We start from the raw sequence: 20,951 nt of genomic DNA, 5'->3' as shown, positions 1-20,951 counted from the left end.
AAAAGTAAGGCCTGGGAACGAGGCTAGCCCAGAGTCACCAGTCCCTTTTCTCCCGCCCCCGTCCAATCAGAGAAAAGGGAGTGGCTTGCGAGTCTAGAATCGAGGCTACTCTGTACCGTATCCCTCGTGCGGCTACGCCTCGAGGCATAATTAATGATTCATTCCTGATGAGTCACTGTTTGTCAAATGAGAGGCGATTTTGGAATAGTGGCGTGTGCCACATGAATAAAGTAATTACAAATAATTATAGTTTAATCCTTATATAGTTTGTTCTATTATAAACATGGCTTATATTACACCACCATGCATATAATCTTGGTCATTAAGCTTACCTAGCATTGCTTTAGTACTTCCACTCATTGATTAGTAGAGTTTGTTGTTCATAACTTCAAGATTTTTGAAAAAGCCTTAGATCAGTTTGTGTGAACATGGACAAAAATGAATCTTGTGTAGTCCCTTATGAGGACAGCTTACTCACCCAAGTTTATAATGGTGCAATGAAACGGTTTAAATGTCTACCTTCAATGTCGGATGCTGTCGAAAAAGCTGAAAGGGATATGCAAAGTATTCTTAAAGATATTACAGCTGATTCAGATCCTGAAGTGAAAGTTAAGATTGCCATTCTACAGAAGGAATTTGAGGATTTTATTCAAGTAGGCAAAGACTATCTAGAAGAGTGTCTTTCGATGGCGAAGTATGCTGCCAATGAGCAGCACCTTACTGAAATCAAGGAACAATTAGGAAGAAAAGTCTTAGACAATCTAAAAGAGTTTATCGATTACCTAAGCGACTACCTAAAAAATTGTGATGAATCTTTTGAAAAATTTCGAAAATGTAACGAAGAAATGAGTATCCAAATTTCTGGTGCCCAAAAAGACTTCTCTGATCAACACAAAGAAGCGGAAGAAAAAGCAATTGATGCTGTGAAGAAACATGAGAGGGCTATTGTCGATAAAGACAAAACAGGATTAAAAACCCTATTTGATACAGTTGGTATTGCTAGTGTCCAAGCAGGAGCCATGAATGTTATATCACTTCAGGCAACTTTCGGTACAAGTCTCTGTAGCATCTTCCTATCATATTTAGCACATACTAATGAGGGAACAGCAGTCCTAGATGTTAGGAAGCAGAAGAGAGCACGAGAAAAGATGGAAAAGAAAGAGAAGATATTTCAAGACGCTTTGAACACTGTTAGCAGTTTGTGCGTGTTAGTATTGAATGCTGCATCATTCGTTGGTAAAATTAAATCTGGCTCTAGCCATGTTTCGAAAGCAATTGAAAAGAACGAAAAGAAGAGGGGATTGAAAGATGTTGCTGACTCCAACAAAAAGGATTTTCAATTCCATGATCTCACTAACAAAATGGATAGGCTACAACGAGCTGCTAGTGAAATTTTAAAGAAAATCGGAGAAGATGGAACAACTCCAATTAGCTCAAAATCTGATGAGCTTGTTTCGAATACTCAACCACACCAAACGACTGACCAAGGCCAAGCAACAATGCAAGACATCAGGAAGACTCTAAACATACCGTCTCAGCCGAACGGTAATTTTAGCAGCCCCTCCCAAGATGGCGAGACAGTTCCTCCTTTAGAAGAAGCCGAACAGGAATTAGTTGGCCCTGAACAAGCTGAACAGGAAATTGGTAACTCTGAACACACAGAACTAGTTGCGAAACAATAGCTGAACCTTGATACATAATTATACATACGGGTTTCAAATGCAAATGTTTATTTTTGCTCGTTGTTGTTATTTTGTCACACTGGAAAATTGTTTAACTGCACAAATACTGAGACGTATGATAGCTTTCCACCAATAATTATATTGTGTATATATAATCATGGGTTCCGTAAGTCGTATCAGCTGCAGGAGTGTGCTCGTGAAACTGTAACAAAAATCGGTAAAGTGGAATTTATCTAATTCTGACGAGCTACATGGTCTCAGACACTCGATGTTAGCTGTTCAGAGCTGTTCAGTGTTTAGCTTTCCACAAATACATTAATTGTGTATGGGCCAGAACATATCTATCAGTGCTGTGTTACTCCACCCACAACCCCCCTGTCACACACACACACACACACACACACACACACACACACACACACACACACACACGTACACACACACACACACACATACACACACACAGGTAACCAGTCGTCCCACCATCTGTCTGATCAACTTTGTGCTGTCTGGTAAAGCCGTATTACTAGAGCAACCCAGGAAGAGCACTACCAAGATCATCTCCCACGTCCTCACCAGCCACCCAGGTACCCAGAAGATATTGAGGGGGGGGAGACTAATTGTAATGGAAAATTGTGTGTACATTTCGATATGTGCATTTTGTCATGAGGTACGTACTAGAATTATTACAGCTCATATAATTATTGAGACCAATTTTTGGCTTGAGATTGGATAACTAATACTGTCCAGTGCATTACTTTTGTTAACATGTACATATGTACTGTGCCCCTCCCTCCACTGTATACCGTCCACGAGACCCCACCTGGATGATCCCCCCTCAATCAGCGAGGGCTGGGGGGGACACATCACTGACTATCGGATATCGGCAAGTGGCATGGCAATATGCACATATCAGTTTTAAGTTTATAATTGTGTAAATCCTATAATAGCTGCATGGATTACAGACAGCCATTATTGCTGCACGTGTTTTGACTCACATGCAGGACTTCAGTGAGTTGGTCAAGGAGAACTCACTGGCCCCCACTCCAGTGGACAGGACAAAGATACCCAAGGTCTACCCGGAGCAGATCGGTGAGTGTCCATAACAAACATCCAGTTACAAAATGTGTTTAGTAGCTGTGCTACATACAATATATGATGTGCTTGGATCAGCGATTTATTTTCTGGCACATGCAACTCTTCAATTTTCTGAAAAAAGAGCATAGTGTTTTTTTCAAACCAGACTTGTTTTCGGAGCTATTTTTCGGATGCCATAACAGGAACGTCCAATTTCAAAACTAAAAGATTATAGGTGTTTGTTTTCAAAGCTTTGACTGAGTGTATGGTGAGAGTACAGCTGTGTAGTTTATAATGAACTAGCTTGTATAAGCACATAACTTATGTACATTGTTATGCCTCGGTGCGCATGCGCAAGCGAGGTATACGATATAGTGTGTCTGTGTGTCTGTGTGTGTAGACCGCTACGGCTGCTCAAGGATGAATCAAGTGCAATTAAGAGTTTCTATAGGCTTCTAGTCATGTTTACTTGGATTTTAATTCGTGGATTTGCAAAATAATGCTTCGTTCTCGAGTTATGCCTAGTTTTGCTTACTTGGAATGCTATTGCAGCCTTTTCAGAAGAGTCCGTAGCAAAACTTGTTCACCGAGTGTTACTACTCTACTTAGTAGTTAGCTCTGCACTAGAACGCTAGCTATTGGTAGCTGCAAGAGTGAGCAGAGAGCTGCAAGGTTCTGCTGACTTGCAGCCATTAATTTTAGACTTGAACTTTTGGCATCGATCGTTTTTAACAACAATCATGGTCGATCATTACCCACTATTCGGTTGATTGCATGCAGCAAAATTCATAATCAATGTTTGTATAATAAAAGCTAGCTATTAGTAGTTTTATGTTATGTAGTTTTGGCACCTCCACCGAGGCATCAGCACCTGCGGTGCTTTCATTTACATGGTGATTTAAATGTGTATGGCTGGGGTAGTTCCCTTCTATGTGCAGTGTGTGTTGTTTTGACTGCACATTCCCTCCCACACACACCTGCACAGCTCTGAGCAAGTTGGAACACGCCACTCGTCACTGGCCCATGGTCTACGCAAACACACTCATCTACACACTCACACACACAGGTTAGCTACCCTGGCCCCGCTCTAATTATAGCTTTTACTGACTGTTTCTCTCTATATATAGGAGCTGGACTGTCTACCGGCTCAGTCTAATCAAACAAGAGACCATGTCAGACCCACAACTGGAGCAATGCAGACAGGTGAGCATGTGACACCCCATTAAATTAGCGGTCAACTGTGATATAAAGTACAGGTTACCAAATGAGCAGTTTGTGTGCAACTAAATGCATCAACAAAAGGTCACCTCTGTTTACCGTGGGCCGAAACCTAGGTGACATTCTTGATAACTAAACACCAAAACCTCGAATCTTTATAAAAACTGACCCTTTTTAAGGTGACTAATTTCAAGTTCCATGCATTGATTACTTTGTATTTATTCCATCACATTAATTGTGTCATCACATTTCTTATCAGGTGATCACTCAGCTCTATGAGAAAGAGAAAGCCAACGAGCCACTGTCAATACCGACTGGTGGCATGAACAAAGGGGTTAAGAGGTACTCTATCACATGACCAGCCAGCTGTTGCATTATTGTAACGTACTCGTGACATAATGACATAATGACAGGGTGAACACTAATCTCCCCCCCCCCCCTTCAGAGATGAACAGTATCGCAGTCTGTGGTCAGAGCTAGAGGACTTGGCACATATGTACAGCTCCAACTCTGAGAGGCATCGTCACTTGCTAGAGTTCCTCCTTCAGATGACCTCCCGTTGTCTGAGCATGCAGCTGCCTAGGAAAACACCTCCCGTCAAGACAGGTAGGAGGGGTTAGTGTGAGATACGACCTTCACTATTGCCTACCCCCCCACACACACACAGAGAATGGCAGTACAGCCACTGAGAGTTCTTCAAATTGGAGGGATGTCGAAAAGTGAGTGTATGAATGTTGTGGCACATTCCTGCTAATTAGTTATGGAACGAAATGCTGTTAGGTTAGGGACTTAGAGGGTAGATCCTCTAACGTATATCAACTTGCTATATTATCTCCCTAAATATGCAAGTAATGTTTATGTACAGCACTGGCAGACTCTCTGTAGCTTTATAATTATGCATTATGAGACGAGGGGGGGGGTACATTTCGAGACACTCTAATAATTAATTGTTGCTATTATAGGCACTCCAACGATAGAGGTGGAAGGTCAGTCAATGGCTCAGACTATAAGTGGAACACGAGGACACAGGAAGGTCACAGACCACACCCACTAGTGGACGGAGGACTCCCCACACTCGCTAAACCTGGAGACTCATTACTGTCGATGTGGACAAACAGGAAACGTGTCGCGGCTGATGGTTGTCATCAAGAGTTTGCCGGCCGTAGCTATGGTGAATCAAAGATTGAGCTTTACAAGAACTTGAGAACTAGCAAGTAAGTAGTTTAGAGCTATTGTATACTTTGAGATTAGTGTTTAACATGATGTGTGTCTCTCTCCCTGCAGTGTTGCACCATTACTAGATCACGAATGAACGAACACTCTACATCTGTGTGTGTGTGCATTTGCTGTTGTTGTTGTGGAGATAAATTTATTGACAATGAACCAAAATCCATAAACTAGCGTGCATGAACTAATTTGACATGTATACATGCATGCAATGTCATTACTGCATGTATGTAATTTCATGATATATAGTTTGGTGTGTTTAGGTTAGATCTATAATGTCTGATTTATACTATTTATTCCTATGCTTTCATGATCTGATTTTTACCATTCTCGTGCATGCAGGTTATATGGACTGTTGGTGATATCCTCCACAAAGAAGGACTCCTCAACAAAGGATGTTGTGTTGAAGTGGTCTACTCCCAAGTCATCTTCACTTGAGCTGCAGAGGTGTACCTCCGCCTATAGAGTTACACCCTATAGTGACGTACGTAAGCCATCACTAACCAGCTTAAATTACTACTGTGCAGTGTTTAGCTCTGGGATAAAACGTTTCTAGCCATCAACGTATTCACATACTATAATTATGTACATGTATAGCTGTGTGCGTACCTGATGAGTTACTGCATGTTTGTCAAGTGAGAGGTTTTACAACATTCACAGTTCTGTACTCCCCATTAGGCCTTGCCCAATTATGCTAGCATAATTTTGAGACTAATAGGTGCAGTGGAGCATTGAGCATTATGCCAGCCTAATAGGCAAAAAATATTAGCCTATTAGGCAATTTTTACCAAATGTTGGTAGAAAGTACAGTTGTATGTATAGAAGCTCAGTAGCATGAATAACTAACCGTTACACGTACTTCTGAGCACATGGTCCACGTCGTGGCTAGACTAGTATATACGTATGGAAGGTGCTAGTAGTATACTACTAGATGAGTTGACTTTTTTCTTTCACCAATAATACTTCTTTAGAAGATTATGTAGAAGCGTCTGTGATGTTGCAGTATAATTCTCGTTGATGATTTTGAGACTAATGGGTAATACTTAAAGACTAATAGGTACAATGCATGAGACTTGGAGACTAGACTAATAGGCAAAATTTTGAGCATAATTGGGCAAGGCCTACTCCCCATACCATGCATGCGTGCAATGAATTAAGCAGTATTATCAGTTTGTTCTTAATAAATTGGCTACCCCGGCACATTAGTTTGGCCAGGAGTGCATGGCTTGGCGTATTTGCAAATACAGTATTTTCCCGAATTGGCTACCACATTAGCTTAGTGTAATTATGCATGCAAATATAGTATATATCCTTATATTAATGAATTGGCTACCACATTAGCTTAGTATTATCCTTATATAGTTTGTTCTATTAATGAATTGGCTATACCACATTAGCTTAGTGTAATTACATGCAAATATAGTATTAATTATCCTTATATATATATAGTTTGTTTTATACCTCATTAGCTTAGAGCTGCCCATTGCATGGTTATAGTAACTGGCTGAAGATGGACAAAAACAAAGCTACATCTAGTGTCGACCCAGAGGTAGAGCTAGTACCATTTAATAGCACCATTGCTGCTCAAAATGTCAGCAACAATGCAATAGTCTCGTGGATTTCCACCTTTTTTGATAATGCCTTGAATCTGTTCAAAATTGTACCTACAATGTCAAATGTTTTCGAAAAAGGAAAAGAAGCTGAAAAGTGTTTTCTTGATGGTATCACAGCTGATTCGGATCCTGGTGTGAGAGATGAGCTTGCCACTCTACAGAAAGAAGTTCGTGATATGATTCGAGCGAGCAAAAACTTTTTGGAATATTGTCTTGATATGGCAGAGCATGTTAGAGATGAGCAGCACGTTACTGAAATCAAGGAGCAATTAGGAAGCAAAATCTTAGAAAAGCTAACAGTCTATATTAATACACTAAGCGGCTACCTATAAAGGATTGTGATACTTCTTTTGAGGAGTTTCGAACAACTCACAAAGGAGTGCACGACGAACTTTCCAGTGCCAAAAAACATTTCTCTGTTCAACATGAAGAGGCGAAAAAAGAAGCAAGCGATGCTGTGAAGAAATACGAGGAGGCTATTGCTATGGGAAAGAAGAGTGAAGGATTGACAACCTTATTTAGTGTTGTTACTAGAGCTATAGCCAGAGCAGGAGCCTCGGGGATAATGTCACCTCATGCAGCTTTTTCTGCAAGTATTGCCGGCTGCATCCACACATACGTAGCAAGCACTAATGAGAACACAGCAACCCTACATGTTAAGAAGCAGGAGAGAGCCCAAGAAGAGATGGCAAAGAAGGAGAAGATACTACTAGACGCCTATAATAGGGTAGTTGACCTGCGAGAGGCAGTGTTGGATGCTGAAGCACTCGTTATGGATATGAAATCCCACACCAATCGTGCTTCGAAAAAGAAGGGGGTATTGAAAGATCTCGCTGACTCCAACAAAGAGGATATTAATTTCCGTGATCTCATAAAGAGAATGGATAGCCTGCAGCGAGCTGCTGATAAAATTGTTGAAATAATCGGAGAAAAGGGAAGCACTCCAATTAGCTCAAAGCCCGATGAGCTCAATTCAAATACTCAACCGCTACAAACGACTGACCATGGTGAAACAACACTTCAAGAGCTTCAAAAAGCAATGAAGGCACAGCTTCACGTATCATTAGTTCCTAAGCCGAATGGTGATTTTAGCAGCCCCTCCCAAGATGGCGAGACAGCTCCTCCTTTAGAAGAAGCCGCACAGGAATTAGGTGATCCCGAACAAGCAGAATATGTTGCGGAACAATAGCTGAAGAGATATCGTACCATATTATATGCTAGATATTTTGATCACATGTACATTGTACGTAATATGTATGTGTTAAACTTTCCCCCGCATATACTAGTTTATTTTTGCTCATCTTATAAGTATAAGCTTTTGCCAAACTACCAAAATTAATTGTAACTGTAAAATGAGTTGTTGCCCAGTGAGTGGGCAGATCAAAGCAATCCAGTGCTCAGTATATGGCATGTTGCATCACTGCCATGGCTACCATATATTGCACTGCATTATTACTAAAAATTTACTATGGAATTCAGCAAAACTAATGAATACACTAAATTCCTTCAAAACACATGTCTTTTATTACGATTTATATGACCAGTCAGACGAGTTTAATGTCATTGGGCAACAAGTTAGTTATTGCCGGCGCCCTCGTGCAACATGCCATATATTGCACTGGATGACATAATGCCCTCGGGCCGCAGTACATAATAATATTTTGTTGTACCTTTGATTAGGTATACATTTTGATATGATGTAATGACATTACTGTATAGCAGGTAATTTTCGTGGGGTAAAAAATCCGTTCAACTCGAGAAACGGTGGTTTTGTGAGTAAAAATTTTGTTTAGTCTCGTTGCCTGCCTGCATTCCTACGTTCCGGTAAGCCACGCCTATGTTAAATTTCATGGAGGTCAACTTGCCCACGAAAATAACGAATATTTTACCCCACGAAAATTACCCGCTATACGGTATATTATATAGCCTATTAAGAGCAATTTTTAACTAAAAATATCCACTCTTGTTAATTGCCTCTAGGAGTGATCTTTCTGCACTGCATGCATGTATACTGTCCAAGAGACTCCACCTGGATGACCCCCCCCCTCAAATCAGCGAGGGATGGGGGGGACGCATCACTGACTATCAGATATCGGCAAGTAACTAGGAATATGCACATGTCAGTTTATAGTTGTGTAAATTCATGACTACAGACAACCATTGTACAATCATTATAGCTGAGTGATCACCTGATAAGAAATGTAATGACAAAAAAATAGGACAAAGTCAAAGGACATAATTATGAGTACATTGTTGACATGGTGACTTATGTGTATGATAATGTGTATGTGTATGCCGACTGGTAGTTTCCCTTCTATATGCCGTATGCCGCCTCAGGCTCTGCATGTGCAGAGTGGTAGTTGTTTGACCTCCCACATGCACACACATGCATGCACACACACATGCACACACACACACACACACACACACACACACACACACACACACACACTCACACACACGCACACACACACACACACACACACACACACACACACACACACACACACTCACACAAACACACATGCACACACACACACACGCACAGCTCTGAGCAAGCTGGAAGCCCATGGTCTACGCAGACACACTCATCTACACACTCACACAGGTTAGCTAACCCCAACTCTAATTAGAGGCTTTTACTGACTGTTTCTCTCTATAGGAGCTAGACTGTCTACCAGCTCTAATCAAACAACAGGTGAGCAAACATGTGACACCCATTACATTAGCGGACCAAATGAGCTATAGTTTGTGTGCAACTAAATGCCACAACAAAAGGTCACCTCTGTTTACCGTGGCCGAAACCTACATGTATATCGTTCCCTTATAAGGCATAGCACATTCTTGATAACAAGACACCAAGACCTCAGATCTTTATAAAAACTGACCCTTTTTTTAAGGTGACCAATTTCAAGTTCCATGTATTGACTTTGTATTTATTCAATTTTTGTCATTACATTTCTTATTAGGTGATCACTCAGCTATATGAGAAAGAGAAAGCCAACGAGCCGCTGTCAATACCGACTGGTGGCAGGAACAAAGGGGTTAAGAGGTAACGTACTCATAGTGACATAATGACAGGGTGAACACTAATCTCCCCCTCCCCCTTCAGAGATGAACAGTATCGTAGTCTGTGGTCAGAGCTAGAGGACTTGGCACACATGTACAGCTCCAACTCTGAGAGGCATCGTCACTTGCTAGAGTTCCTCCTTCAGATGACCTCCCGTTGTCCAAGCATGCAGCTGCCCAGGAAAACACCTCCCGTCAAGACAGGTAGGAGGGGTTAGTGTGAGACGTACACGACCTTCACTATTGCCCCCCACCCATATACACAGAGAATGGCAGTACAGCCACTGAGAGTTCTTCAAATTGGAGGGATGTCGAAAAGTGAGTGTATGAATGTTGTGGCACATTCCTGCTAATTAGTTATGGAATGCTTCTTTGAAACTGAATGCTGTTAGGTTAGGGACTTAGGGGGTAGATCCTCTAACATACATCAACTTGCTATATTATCTCCCAAATATGCAAGTAATGTCTATGTACAGTACTGGCATACTCTCTGTAGCTTATAATTATGCATTATGAGACAGGGGGGGGGGGGGGATATTTCGAGACACTCTAATAATTGATTGTTGCTATTATAGGCTCTCAAACGATAGAGGTGGAAGGTCAGTCAATGGGTCAGACTATAAGTGGAACACGAGAACACAGGAAGGTCACAGACCACACCCACTAGTGGACGGAGGACTCCCCACACTCGCTAAACCCGGAGACTCGTTATTATCGGTGTGGACAAACAGGAAACGTGTCGCGGCTGATGGCTGTCATTAAGAGTTTGCCGGCCGTAGCTATGGTGAATCAAAGATTGAGCGTTACAAGAACTTGAGAACTAGCAAGTAAGTAGCTTCAGCTAGTGTATACTTTGAGATTAGTGATTAACATGATGTGTTTCTCTCTCCCTGCAGTGTTGCACCATTACTAGATCACGAATGAACGAACACTCTACATCTGTGTGTGTGTGCATTTGCTGTTGTTGTTGTGGAGATAAATTTATTGACAATGAGAAAATCCATGAGCTATAGCGTGCATGAGCTAATTATACATGTATGCAATGTCATGTGGTGCGCATGTAGTTTTCAAGATTGTAACCATAATTATAGTTGGCAATTAATATAATTATATGCTTGTAAAACCTTTTTTGTTCTGTTTTTTGTAGTGCCTGATTTGTCCCATAGAATATCCCATATACCATTTGCTTCATGACCTGCCAGCTTGTGTATTGTAACGTACTCATAGTACTCATAGTGACATAATGACAGGGTGAACACTAATCTCCCCCTCCCTTTCAGAGATGAACAGTATCATAGTCTGTGGTCAGAGCTAGAGGACTTGGCACACAGGTACAGCTCCAACTCAGAGAGGCACCGTCACTAACCTGTGTGAGTGTGTAGATGAGTGTGTATACTACGTAGACCATGGGCCAGTCACTGTAAATGAGAGGCAATTTACACATTCGCAACATTCACAATTGTTTACTAGTCTGGGGGCTCGGGGGCAAAATCAAGAGAGCTAGGATTAGGTCTGGCAGCATTTCCGTGTGCTCTAGCGGAATGTGGCCAGAGCCAATGAAATGCATATCCTATGTCATGTGATTTTTAACCCAATGAAATGCGAGTATTGCCTTGGAATTTGGATTACAGCCAATGGAATTTAGATACAGCCAATGAAATGAGAGTATTGCTACATCTACTCCTTCTTTATAACCTCCAATATCACAGTCTCCTCCCTATTGACATTCCAAGAGCACACGGAAGTGCTGCAAGAGTCTCCAGACCTTCTTTCTCTCTTCCCCCCCTCCCCTCTCTGAGAAAAAGGTCTGGCCCCCAGACTATTGTTTACGGTGCCGGTGGAAGTTGCGTGTGCCACAAACTAATGAATAAAGTAACTACAAATATAGTATTATCCTTATATAGTGTGTTCTATTAATGAATTGGATATCATATAATCGTTAGTCATTATAGCACTGCTTCAATACTGCTAGAGTTGTTGTTTAGAAAATTTTGAATAGGCCCAAGTAGAATTTCTAATTGTGTAAAGATGGACAAAAACGGAACTTGCGTAGACCTTGATAAGAATAGCACCCCTGTCCAAAGCGTCAGCTACGCAAGCGTGTCAGGCTTATTCACTGACGTTTATGATGGTGCCATGGCACTGGTTGAATTTCTACCTTTAGTAGACAGTGCTGTCAAAGAGGTAAAAGAAGCTGAAATACGTGTGCGAAGTATTCTTGAAGGTGATACAGCTGCTTCGGATCCTGAAGTGAGAGATGAAATTGCCGTTCTACGGAGGAATTTTGTGATTTTATTCAAGAAGGCAAAGACTGTCTAGAAGAGTGTATTTCGATGGCAAAGTATGCTACCGAGGAGCAGCACGTTACTGAAATCAAGCAGCAATTAGAAAGAAAAATTTTAGTTGATCTACAAAAGTATACCTTTTCACTAAGTGACTACCTAAAGGATTGTGATGAATCTTTTCAGAAATTCCTAACAGCTCAAAAAGAAATGGATGACAAAGTTTCCTGTGCCAAAGAACACTTCTCTGGTCAACGTAAAGAAGCGAAAAAAAAAGTAACCGATGCTGTGGAGAAACATAAGGAGGCTATTGACGATAGAGAGAATAGTAAAGGATTAACAACCACATTTAGTATGGTTAGTAGTGCTTGTGCCACAGCAGGAGCCATGGCGATAATAGCACCTCAGGTGGCTTTCTCCATAAGTATGTTTAGCTTTGGCTTATCCTATTTAGCACGTACTAACGAGAGAAAGGCAGCCCTAGATGTGATAGAACAGGAGAGAGCCCAAGAAGAGAATGCAAAGAGGCAGAAGATACTTCAAGACGCTATAGAGTCTGTAGTCAATCTGCACGTGTCAGTATTGAATGCTGCATCATTCGTTAATACAATTAAATCCAACGCTAATCGTGCTTCGAAAGTAATTGAAAAGAAGAGGGGATTGAAAGATCTCGCTGACTCCAACAAAGAGGATATTGATTTCCATGATCTCATAAACAAACTGGATACGCTACAGCGAGCTGCTGGTGAAATTTTAAAAAACATTGGAGAAGATGGAATCAATCCAATTAGCTTAAATGTTGATGAGCTTGTTTCGAATACTCAAGCACTACAAACGATAGACAAGGGCGAAATAACATTTGAAGAAGCAATGAAGACACAACTGTCGTTACATCCTAAGCCGAGTGGTAATTTTAGCAGCCCTCCACAAGCTGAACAATCCACACAGGAATTTGGGGACCCTGACCAAGCAAAATTAGTTGCGGAACAATAGCTGAAAATACGTACCATATGAAATATTTTTATCACATGTACATTGTATGTATAATTTATGTGTAATGCACATTGATATTCAGCAGCATATTATAATTATACACTATAATTATAGGTTTATTTTTGCTCATTATTATATACACGTTATTTTACCGTACTGCCAAATTGTTAACTGTACAAGTACTGAGATACGTAGCTATATATATGTACAGTCAGTGTATGATGCAATAGTTCATTATTGTGTATATGTTTTGCTTTCAGGTAACCATGCAGTCGTTCCACCATCTGCCTGATCAACTTTGTGCTGTCTGGTAAAGCCGTATTACTAGAGCAACCCAGGAAGAGCACTACCAAGATCATCTCCCACGTCCTTACCAGCCACTCAGGTACTCACACCCCAGCCTCTAGAAGATATTGGGAGGAGGGGGGTACAATTAAAATTGTGTGTACATTTCGATATGTGCATTTTATCATGAGGTACGTACTATACCAATTTTTGACTTGAGATTGGATGACTAATACTGTCCAGTCACTTTTGTTAACAAGTGTACATAATTATGTGCCCCTCCAGGAGTGATCTTCCTGCACTGTATACCATCCACGAGACCCCACCTTGACGACCCCCCCTCAATCAGCGAGGGTTGGGGGGGACGCATCACTGACTATCGGATATCGGTAAGTGTCATGGCAATATGCACATCTCATCTCAGTTTTAAGTTTATAGTTGTGTAAATCCTATAATAGCTGCATGGATTACAGACAGCCATTATTGCTGCACGTGTTTTGACTCACATGCAGGACTTCAGTGAGTTGGTCAAGGAGAACTCACTGGCCCCCACTCCAGTGGACAGGACAAAGATACCCAAGGTCTACCCGGAGCAGATCGGTGAGTGTCCATAACAAACATCCAGTTACAAAATGTGTTTAGTAGCTGTGCTACATACAATATATGATGTGCTTGGATCAGCGATTTATTTTCTGGCACATGCAACTCTTCAATTTTCTGAAAAGAGAGCATAGTGTTTTTTTCAAACCAGACTTATTTTCGGAGCTATTTTTCGGATGCCATAACAGGAACGTCCAATTTCAAAACTAAAAGATTATAGGTGTTTGTTTTCGAAGCTTTGACTGAGTGTATGGTGAGAGTACAGCTGTGTAGTTTATAATGGGCTAGCTTGTATACGTTGTATAAGCACATAACTTATGTACATTGTTTACATGGTGATTTAAGTGTATGACTGGGGTAGTTCCCTTCTATGCATGTGCAGTGTGTTGTTTTGACTGCACATTCCCTCTCACACACACCTGTACAGCTCTGAGCAAGTTGGAACATGCCACTCGTCACTGGCCCATGGTCTACGCAGACACACTCATCTACACACTCACACAGGTTAGCTACCCCGGCCCCGCTCTAATTAGAGGCTTTTACTGACTGTTTCTCTCTATAGGAGCTGGACTGTCTACCGGCTCTAATCAAACAAGAGACCATGTCAGACCCACAGCTGGAGCAATGCAGACAGGTGAGTAAACATGTGACACTCCATTAAATTAGCGGCCAACTGTGATATAAAGTACAGGTTATACCAAATGAGCTAGTTTGTGCGCAAATAAATGCCTCAACAAAAGGTCACCTCTGTTTACCATGGGCCGAAACCTAGGTGTAGACATTCTTGATAACTAAACACCAAAACCTCGAATCTTTATAAAAACTGACCCTTTTTAAGGTGACTAATTTCAAGTTCCATGCATTGATTACTTTGTATTTATTCCATCACATTAATTGTGTCATCACATTTCTTATCAGGTGATCACTCAGCTCTATGAGAAAGAGAAAGCCAACGAGCCGCTGTCAATACCGACTGGTGGCAGGAACAAAGGGGTTAAGAGGTACTCTATCACATGACCTGCCAGCTGTTGCATTATTGTAACGTACTCGTGACATAATGACATAATGACAGGGTGAACACTAATCTCCCCCCCCCCTTCAGAGATGAACAGTATCGCAGTCTGTGGTCGGAGCTAGAGGACTTGGCACATATGTACAGCTCCAACTCTGAGAGGCATCGTCACTTGCTAGAGTTCCTCCTTCAGATGACCTCCCGCTGTCCGAGCATGCAGCTGCCTAGGAAAACACCTCCCGTCAAGACAGGTAGGAGGGGTTAGTGCGAGACACGACCTTCACTATTGCCCCCCACACGCACACACAGAGAATGGCAGTACAGCCACTGAGAGTTCTTCAAATTAGAGGGATGTCGAAAAGTGAGTGTATGAATGTTGTGGCACATTCCTGCTAATTAGTTATGGAACGAAATGCTGTTAGGTTAGGGACTTAGGCCAGATCCTCTAACGTTAATGCTATATCAACTTGCTAATTATTATCTCCCAAATATGCGAGTAATGTTTATATACAGCACTGGCATACTCTCTGTAGCTTATGATTATGCATTATGAGACAGGGGGGGGGGGGGATATTTTCGAGACACTCTAATAATTGATTGTTGCTATTATAGGCACTCCAACGATAGAGGTGGAAGGTCAGTCAATGGCTCAGACTATAAGTGGAACACGAGGACACAGGAAGGTCACAGACCACACCCACTATAGTGGACGGAGGACTCCCCACACTCGCTAAACCTGGAGACTCGTTACTGTCGATGTGGACAAACAGGAAACGTGTCGCAGCTGATGGCTGTCATCAAGAGTTTGCCGGCCGTAGCTATGGTGAATCAAAGATTGAGCTTTACAAGAACTTGAGAACTAGCAAGTAAGTTGTTTCAGCAAGTGTATACTTGAGAGATTAGTGATTAACATGTGTTTCTCTCTCCCTGCAGTGTTGCACCATTACTAGATCATGAATGAATGAACACTCTACATCTGTGTGTGTGTGCATTTGCTGTTGTTGTTGTGGAGATAAATTTATTGACAATGATAAATTGTATTGAAAAAATCCATGAGCTATAACGCGTATGAACTAATTTTACATATACAATGTCATGTGGTGCGCATGTTTGTGATTGTAACCATAGTTGGCAATAATAATAACTATATGCTTGTAAAACCTTTTTTGTTCCATTTTTTGTAGTGTCTGATTTGTCCCATAGAATATCCCATATACCATTTTGATAAATTTTATCGAAAATCCATGAGCTAGCATGCATGAACTATAATTATGTTATACAATGTCATGTGGTGTATGTTTGTGTGGGCTATGCTCTGTTTGTGTTGGTTTGAATCGTTTCACGATAACTAGTTAGCAATATATACTCGTATGAAAATTAGACCTTTTTTGTTCAGTTTTTTTGTAATGTCTGAATATCCCCAACTTTTGTTCCTACACGCTTTCATGTTACCACTCTCGTGCATTCAGGTTTATGGGCCGTTGTTGGTGATATCCTTAACAAAGGATGTTGTGTTGAAGTGGTCAACTCCCCGTCAAGTCATTTTCACTACTGATATAGAGCTGCAGAGGTGTACCTCCGCCTATAGGGTTACCCCTAGTGACGTACGTAAGCCATCATGCTGCTTTTTGGAAATCAATGTCAAATTTTGCTCTTCTCAGCAACTACACTTACAAATTACCATGCCTCGAATCCAGGCGGATTAAAATCGGCCTGGTCTCGAGGCTAGCTTGACACTGACAAACCGATTGGCAATGATCGACAAACCGAATGGGTAATGATCGATGATTGCGATGATCCGTCATGCATTTCATTCAAGAATACCAAATAATAGTAGAATCCTTATATAGTTTGTTCATAATAAGCTTACACTACAGTATGTTCTTGTATAGACAATGCTAGTAATGCACCTATCACAATGTCAAGCCACGGGCAGTATAGGGGCATTAGTAGGGGGTTATACTGCTTTTAGCACTCACTTTCCCCCCAAGACATGGGCTTTTGCATCAACATTTTTCCCAGCAATTTTGAGGGCGGGGCCAATGTTTGCGCATGCGCATCATAAAGTTGCCATGTGTTAGATTAGTACATGTAGCTGACAAAAAATCAAAATCCCCTGTAAATCAATTTGTGAAAACAGAAATGGACAAAAACCAAGCTACTTGTGTTGACCCAGAGTTGGAAGTACTAGTACCCCCTAAGAACAGTACCACAGTCCAACATGTTGAAAATACAAGTTTCTCAGGTTTATTTACCCAAGTATGTGCCGGTGTCATAAAATTTTAGGCCCCCCATGAGATTGGGCCCCCCCGGCCTAGAATTTTAACATTTTAGGCCCCCTCTTAAAATTTTAGGCCCCCCATTAACAGCGCAACAGCGGTAACATTATGTGACAGTGCATTCTCAAAATACACTAATACAGTCTTCTATGGTCTTCACAGTCTATGCAGTGCCAGTTACTGAATGCAGCTCTCCTCACACACACACATTTCATGCATGTACAGTAGTATACCACTGGTCTTACAGCCATCACACTGCACCATGTCATTCTATGAATCAGGCCTCATGCAGCACGAAGCACATAGGTGCCAACTGTCCCGAATTGGTCAGGACTGTCCAAGATTACCCTTGTCCCAAAAGGAAACTGCTATTGTGATTCCACCATGATACAACAGTTTCTCTCTTGACTTCTATCTGTGATTCCACATTACTTGAGAGCCGAGCCAGTGATGCTATTGGAGCATCCCCACAACAATTTACATCTTCTATGTATAGGAAAATATGGAAGAAGACATGAATTGTTGTCTTTGCACTGAAATTGTATGTTTTATACTTTTTGTCCTGAAATTTGGCTGAGAAAGTAAGCACGAAGTTGCAAATAATTATGGTGATAGCTATGCAACAACATTGATTGTCTTACAGGCAGATCCAACATTGTAGAGCTGCATCAAAGCATTTAACTCTTATAGGTAAAGCATGAGTAACTTGAAAGGTAAATCTTCCTTCACTTTGAATACCATTATAGAATAATAATGCAAACATTTTTGCTACTTTGATACAGAGTCTTTGCATGCATGCAGTCTCTTTGATGCTTTGTCAACTAATAGAGCTAACCTTACCATATTATTATATCACTTTGACTTCGTTCTATCGTGCAGAAAAGGATAGCAGAAGAGGGGGGCCTAATCTCACAGTGGGGGGCCTAGAATGTTAACAGTTTGGACCCCCTGGGGAGCCTAAACTGTTAACATTCTAGGCCCGGGGGTCCCAAAATTTTAAAATTCTAGGCCCGGGGGGGCCTAAAACATGGGGGGGTCCAAAATTTTATGACACCGGTGCCATTAAACTGGTGGAACTTTTACCTTCAATGTCAAATGCTGTCAAGGAAGTAAAAGAAGCTGAAAAGTGTGTGCAAAGTATTCTTGTTTGTATTACAGCTGATTCAGATCCTGAAGTGAGAGATAAGTTTGCCATTCTACAGAAGGAATTTCGTGATTTTATTCGAGTGGGAAAAGAGTTTTTAGAAGATTGTCTTTCGATGGCAAAGTATGCTACTGATGAACAGCACCTTACTGAAATCAAGGAGCAGTTAGAAAGGAAAATAAAGATGTATATCAATTCACTAAGCGGCTACGTAAAAGATTGTGAGGAATCTTTTGAAAAATTTCAAGCAGCTCACAAAGAAATGGATGACCAAATTTACACTGCTAAAGAATACTTCTCTGGACAACTTAAAGAGGCGAAAAAAAAAGCAAGCAATTCTGTGGAGAAATACGAGAGAGCTGTTATTGAAAGAGAGCATATTAAAGGATTGAAAACCATACTTAGTATGGCTAGTAGTGCTAGTGCTGTCGCAGGAGCCTCGGGGATAATACCACCTGAAGTGGCTGTTTTTCAGAGTCTTAGTAGCTACGTTCAGGCATATTTAGCATGTACTAATGAGGGAACAACAGTTCTAGATGTTATGAAGCAAGAGAGAGCCCGAGAAGAGACGGCAACAAAGGAGAAAATACTTCAATATGCCCTAAATTGTGTAGTCGACCTGCAAGAGGCCGTGTTGAATGCTACATCACTTAATAAAGACATGAAATTTTACGTTAATTGTGCATCAAAAGTAATTGAAAAGAGAGGGGAGCTAAAAGAATCCAACAAAGAGGATATTGATTTCCATGATCTCAAAAACAAGCTGGATATGCTACAACGAGCTGCTGGTGAAATAGCGAGACTTAGTAGTTTCAGCAAGTGTATACTTTGAGATTAGTGATTAACATGATGTGTTTCTCTCTCTCCCTGCAGTGTTGCACCATTACTAGATCATGAATGAACGAACACTCTACATCTGTGTGTGTGTTGTGTGTACACATTCTATTGTTCATGTTGTTGTTGTGAAGTACATAATTATATATAATTATTGCAATAAATTTATCGTCACTGATATAAAATTAATGTTAGAACATGTCAATAGTTTTGGGAGGTGGTACTATGCAACTGTACGAGGCATCACAAAGTGTATATACAAACTAACAAACAATAAAATGAATAATATATAGGTCCACTGTTCCCATGATCAAACGGTGAAGGTAATCAGCAGTCGGACAGCTAGTGGTTGGTAGTCATCCTGTGGTCAAAGGTCATTATGTTAGTACTACTCAATCCCACCATTTGGCTGTGCCAGTATAATCGGGCTTTCGGAACAACAGTCAAACAGGGAGATGCTTGTAAATGTGAAGTGGAACAAATTGCAACACCATCCTCTTGTCCATTGCAAAGATAAGAAGAAGTATGTAAGTTTATCCCGAGAACACTTATTATCTACTGGAAGTATGCACAGTCCGCTATCAACGTAATAGAACCAGTTAAGGCCACTCCAAGTGATACTCTGGTTTCTGGTCCACCGCCCGCATCAGATTTTATTCTTGGATTTCTATCTCATTATTGGATTTCTATCCCATTATTTCTACTACGCATGCGCATAATGGTCCATGCGGTACAAAATAGTGTGATAATGATATTCATTTGCAAAATAATGAGATTCATAAGGTGAAATTGATAATGACATAATGAGAAAAGCCGCCCGCCCGCATGCAATTAGAAAAACTTTAGGACCAGAAACCAGAGTGTCACTTGGAGTGGCCTAATGGTATTCTATTGCCCATCACAATCCAAACATCAAAAACGTGATGGTTTTTGATGCTCTAAAATATTAACCACTGGAAATAGATCAGGCAAAGCGGTGTTTGAAGGAATTGGTTCGTAAGATCGGCGAGTGCTGATTGATGTTCACACAACATTCGAAATGGCTCATCTAGATGTACGTCTTCCAAATATTTGTTTCGACGAGCAAAACTGGTGCTATGTGTATCAGTCACAAGTACGTACGTAGATTCATTTCAGGTATGAGTTTGCACAGGCGAAGAGGGACAATCGAACAAAAATGAAGACCAGACCAGAAACTTTCGGGCACGTGGCTGGTGTTCAATAAGATAAAAAAATGGAAATGTATGTATGTTCAATAACATAAAAACGGATTAGCCTCGATCCCAGTCTGCAATAAAATAAAAAAGACCGGGCGTATGTATGGCACATAAGGGCGGGCAGAATTATCATGTGACTTGTGTTTCAAAAACTGGGAAATCTCATGTTCAATAAGATAAAAACGGAAAAATATAATGTGTGATTGATTAGCCTCGATCCCAGGCCGCACTTTATCAAGGGAAGTAGATGTACTGATCATATCATGATGTGTTTTGTATCTACACAAACTGGTCGGTTACACATTATCTATCGATTTAGACACGGTTATATAGACTCACTAGCCTGTAGGCGACTAGTGTTGGATGCATGTGGCAAATAATTTTAATACGTTATTCGATAAATTAATTATGCAACTTGA

At 41.0% G+C, this 20,951-nt stretch overlaps 4 protein-coding genes across 6 annotated transcripts; all 4 read left to right on the top strand.

The window, feature by feature from the left end:
- Positions 1–200: 200 nt before the first annotated feature.
- Positions 201–1,759, top strand: LOC135333983 (uncharacterized). Its single transcript, XM_064529017.1, has one exon. It carries the CDS (start codon positions 429–431, stop codon positions 1,680–1,682), a length of 1,254 nt encoding a protein of 417 aa, XP_064385087.1. The 5' UTR covers positions 201–428; the 3' UTR covers positions 1,683–1,759.
- A 953-nt stretch (positions 1,760–2,712) lies between these two features.
- On the top strand, positions 2,713–5,411 carry LOC135334002 (integrator complex subunit 13-like). The gene is made up of 8 exons (XM_064529043.1): positions 2,713–2,774; positions 3,745–3,825; positions 3,887–3,962; positions 4,237–4,319; positions 4,423–4,583; positions 4,645–4,696; positions 4,940–5,191; positions 5,262–5,411. Exons 3-8 carry the CDS (start codon positions 3,930–3,932, stop codon positions 5,287–5,289), a joined length of 609 nt encoding a protein of 202 aa, XP_064385113.1. The 5' UTR covers positions 2,713–2,774; positions 3,745–3,825; positions 3,887–3,929; the 3' UTR covers positions 5,290–5,411.
- Positions 5,412–5,547: 136 nt separating this feature from the next.
- LOC135333996 (integrator complex subunit 13-like) lies at positions 5,548–10,905 on the top strand. 3 transcript variants are annotated; one of them, XM_064529033.1, is made up of 8 exons: positions 5,548–5,688; positions 9,366–9,425; positions 9,480–9,515; positions 9,787–9,869; positions 9,930–10,090; positions 10,153–10,204; positions 10,462–10,713; positions 10,783–10,905. In XM_064529033.1, exons 2-7 carry the CDS (start codon positions 9,387–9,389, stop codon positions 10,646–10,648), a joined length of 558 nt encoding a protein of 185 aa, XP_064385103.1. In that variant the 5' UTR covers positions 5,548–5,688; positions 9,366–9,386; the 3' UTR covers positions 10,649–10,713; positions 10,783–10,905. The 3 variants fall into 3 exon arrangements, with proteins under 3 accessions (XP_064385103.1, XP_064385100.1, XP_064385102.1); XM_064529030.1 differs by lacking the exon at positions 5,548–5,688 and adding an exon at positions 8,920–8,936; XM_064529032.1 differs by lacking the exon at positions 5,548–5,688 and having other exon boundaries at positions 9,341–9,425.
- Positions 10,906–13,431: 2,526 nt separating this feature from the next.
- On the top strand, positions 13,432–16,139 carry LOC135334003 (integrator complex subunit 13-like; the record flags this gene model as incomplete). The annotated part of the gene is made up of 10 exons (XM_064529044.1): positions 13,432–13,546; positions 13,732–13,835; positions 13,959–14,046; positions 14,474–14,550; positions 14,609–14,680; positions 14,965–15,047; positions 15,149–15,309; positions 15,368–15,419; positions 15,671–15,924; positions 15,992–16,139. Coding segments are annotated over 8 exons (738 nt in total), but the record flags the coding sequence as incomplete, so codon positions are not given.
- Between the last annotated feature and the right edge of the window lie 4,812 nt (positions 16,140–20,951).

The sequence above is a fragment of the Halichondria panicea genome, chromosome 3 (assembly GCF_963675165.1).
Source record: "Halichondria panicea chromosome 3, odHalPani1.1, whole genome shotgun sequence".
Classification (NCBI taxonomy): domain Eukaryota; kingdom Metazoa; phylum Porifera; class Demospongiae; order Suberitida; family Halichondriidae; genus Halichondria; species Halichondria panicea.
This window is presented reverse-complemented; position numbering and strand designations above follow the sequence as displayed.

Excerpts from the sequence above, each read along its gene's own strand:
- LOC135333983 (XM_064529017.1), top strand. The coding sequence starts at position 429 with ATGGACAAAAATGAATCTTGTGTAGTCCCTTATGAGGACAGCTTACTC.
- LOC135334002 (XM_064529043.1), top strand. The coding sequence starts at position 3,930 with ATGTCAGACCCACAACTGGAGCAATGCAGACAG. Across the intron at positions 3,963-4,236 it reads AACTGGAGCAATGCAGACAG|GTGATCACTCAGCTCTATGA; the intron begins GTGAGCATGTGA and ends ATTTCTTATCAG. Across the intron at positions 4,697-4,939 it reads AATTGGAGGGATGTCGAAAA|GCACTCCAACGATAGAGGTG; the intron begins GTGAGTGTATGA and ends TTGCTATTATAG.
- LOC135333996 (XM_064529033.1), top strand. The coding sequence starts at position 9,387 with ATGGTCTACGCAGACACACTCATCTACACACTCACACAG. Across the intron at positions 9,870-9,929 it reads AGGAACAAAGGGGTTAAGAG|AGATGAACAGTATCGTAGTC; the intron begins GTAACGTACTCA and ends CTCCCCCTTCAG. Across the intron at positions 10,091-10,152 it reads AACACCTCCCGTCAAGACAG|AGAATGGCAGTACAGCCACT; the intron begins GTAGGAGGGGTT and ends CCATATACACAG.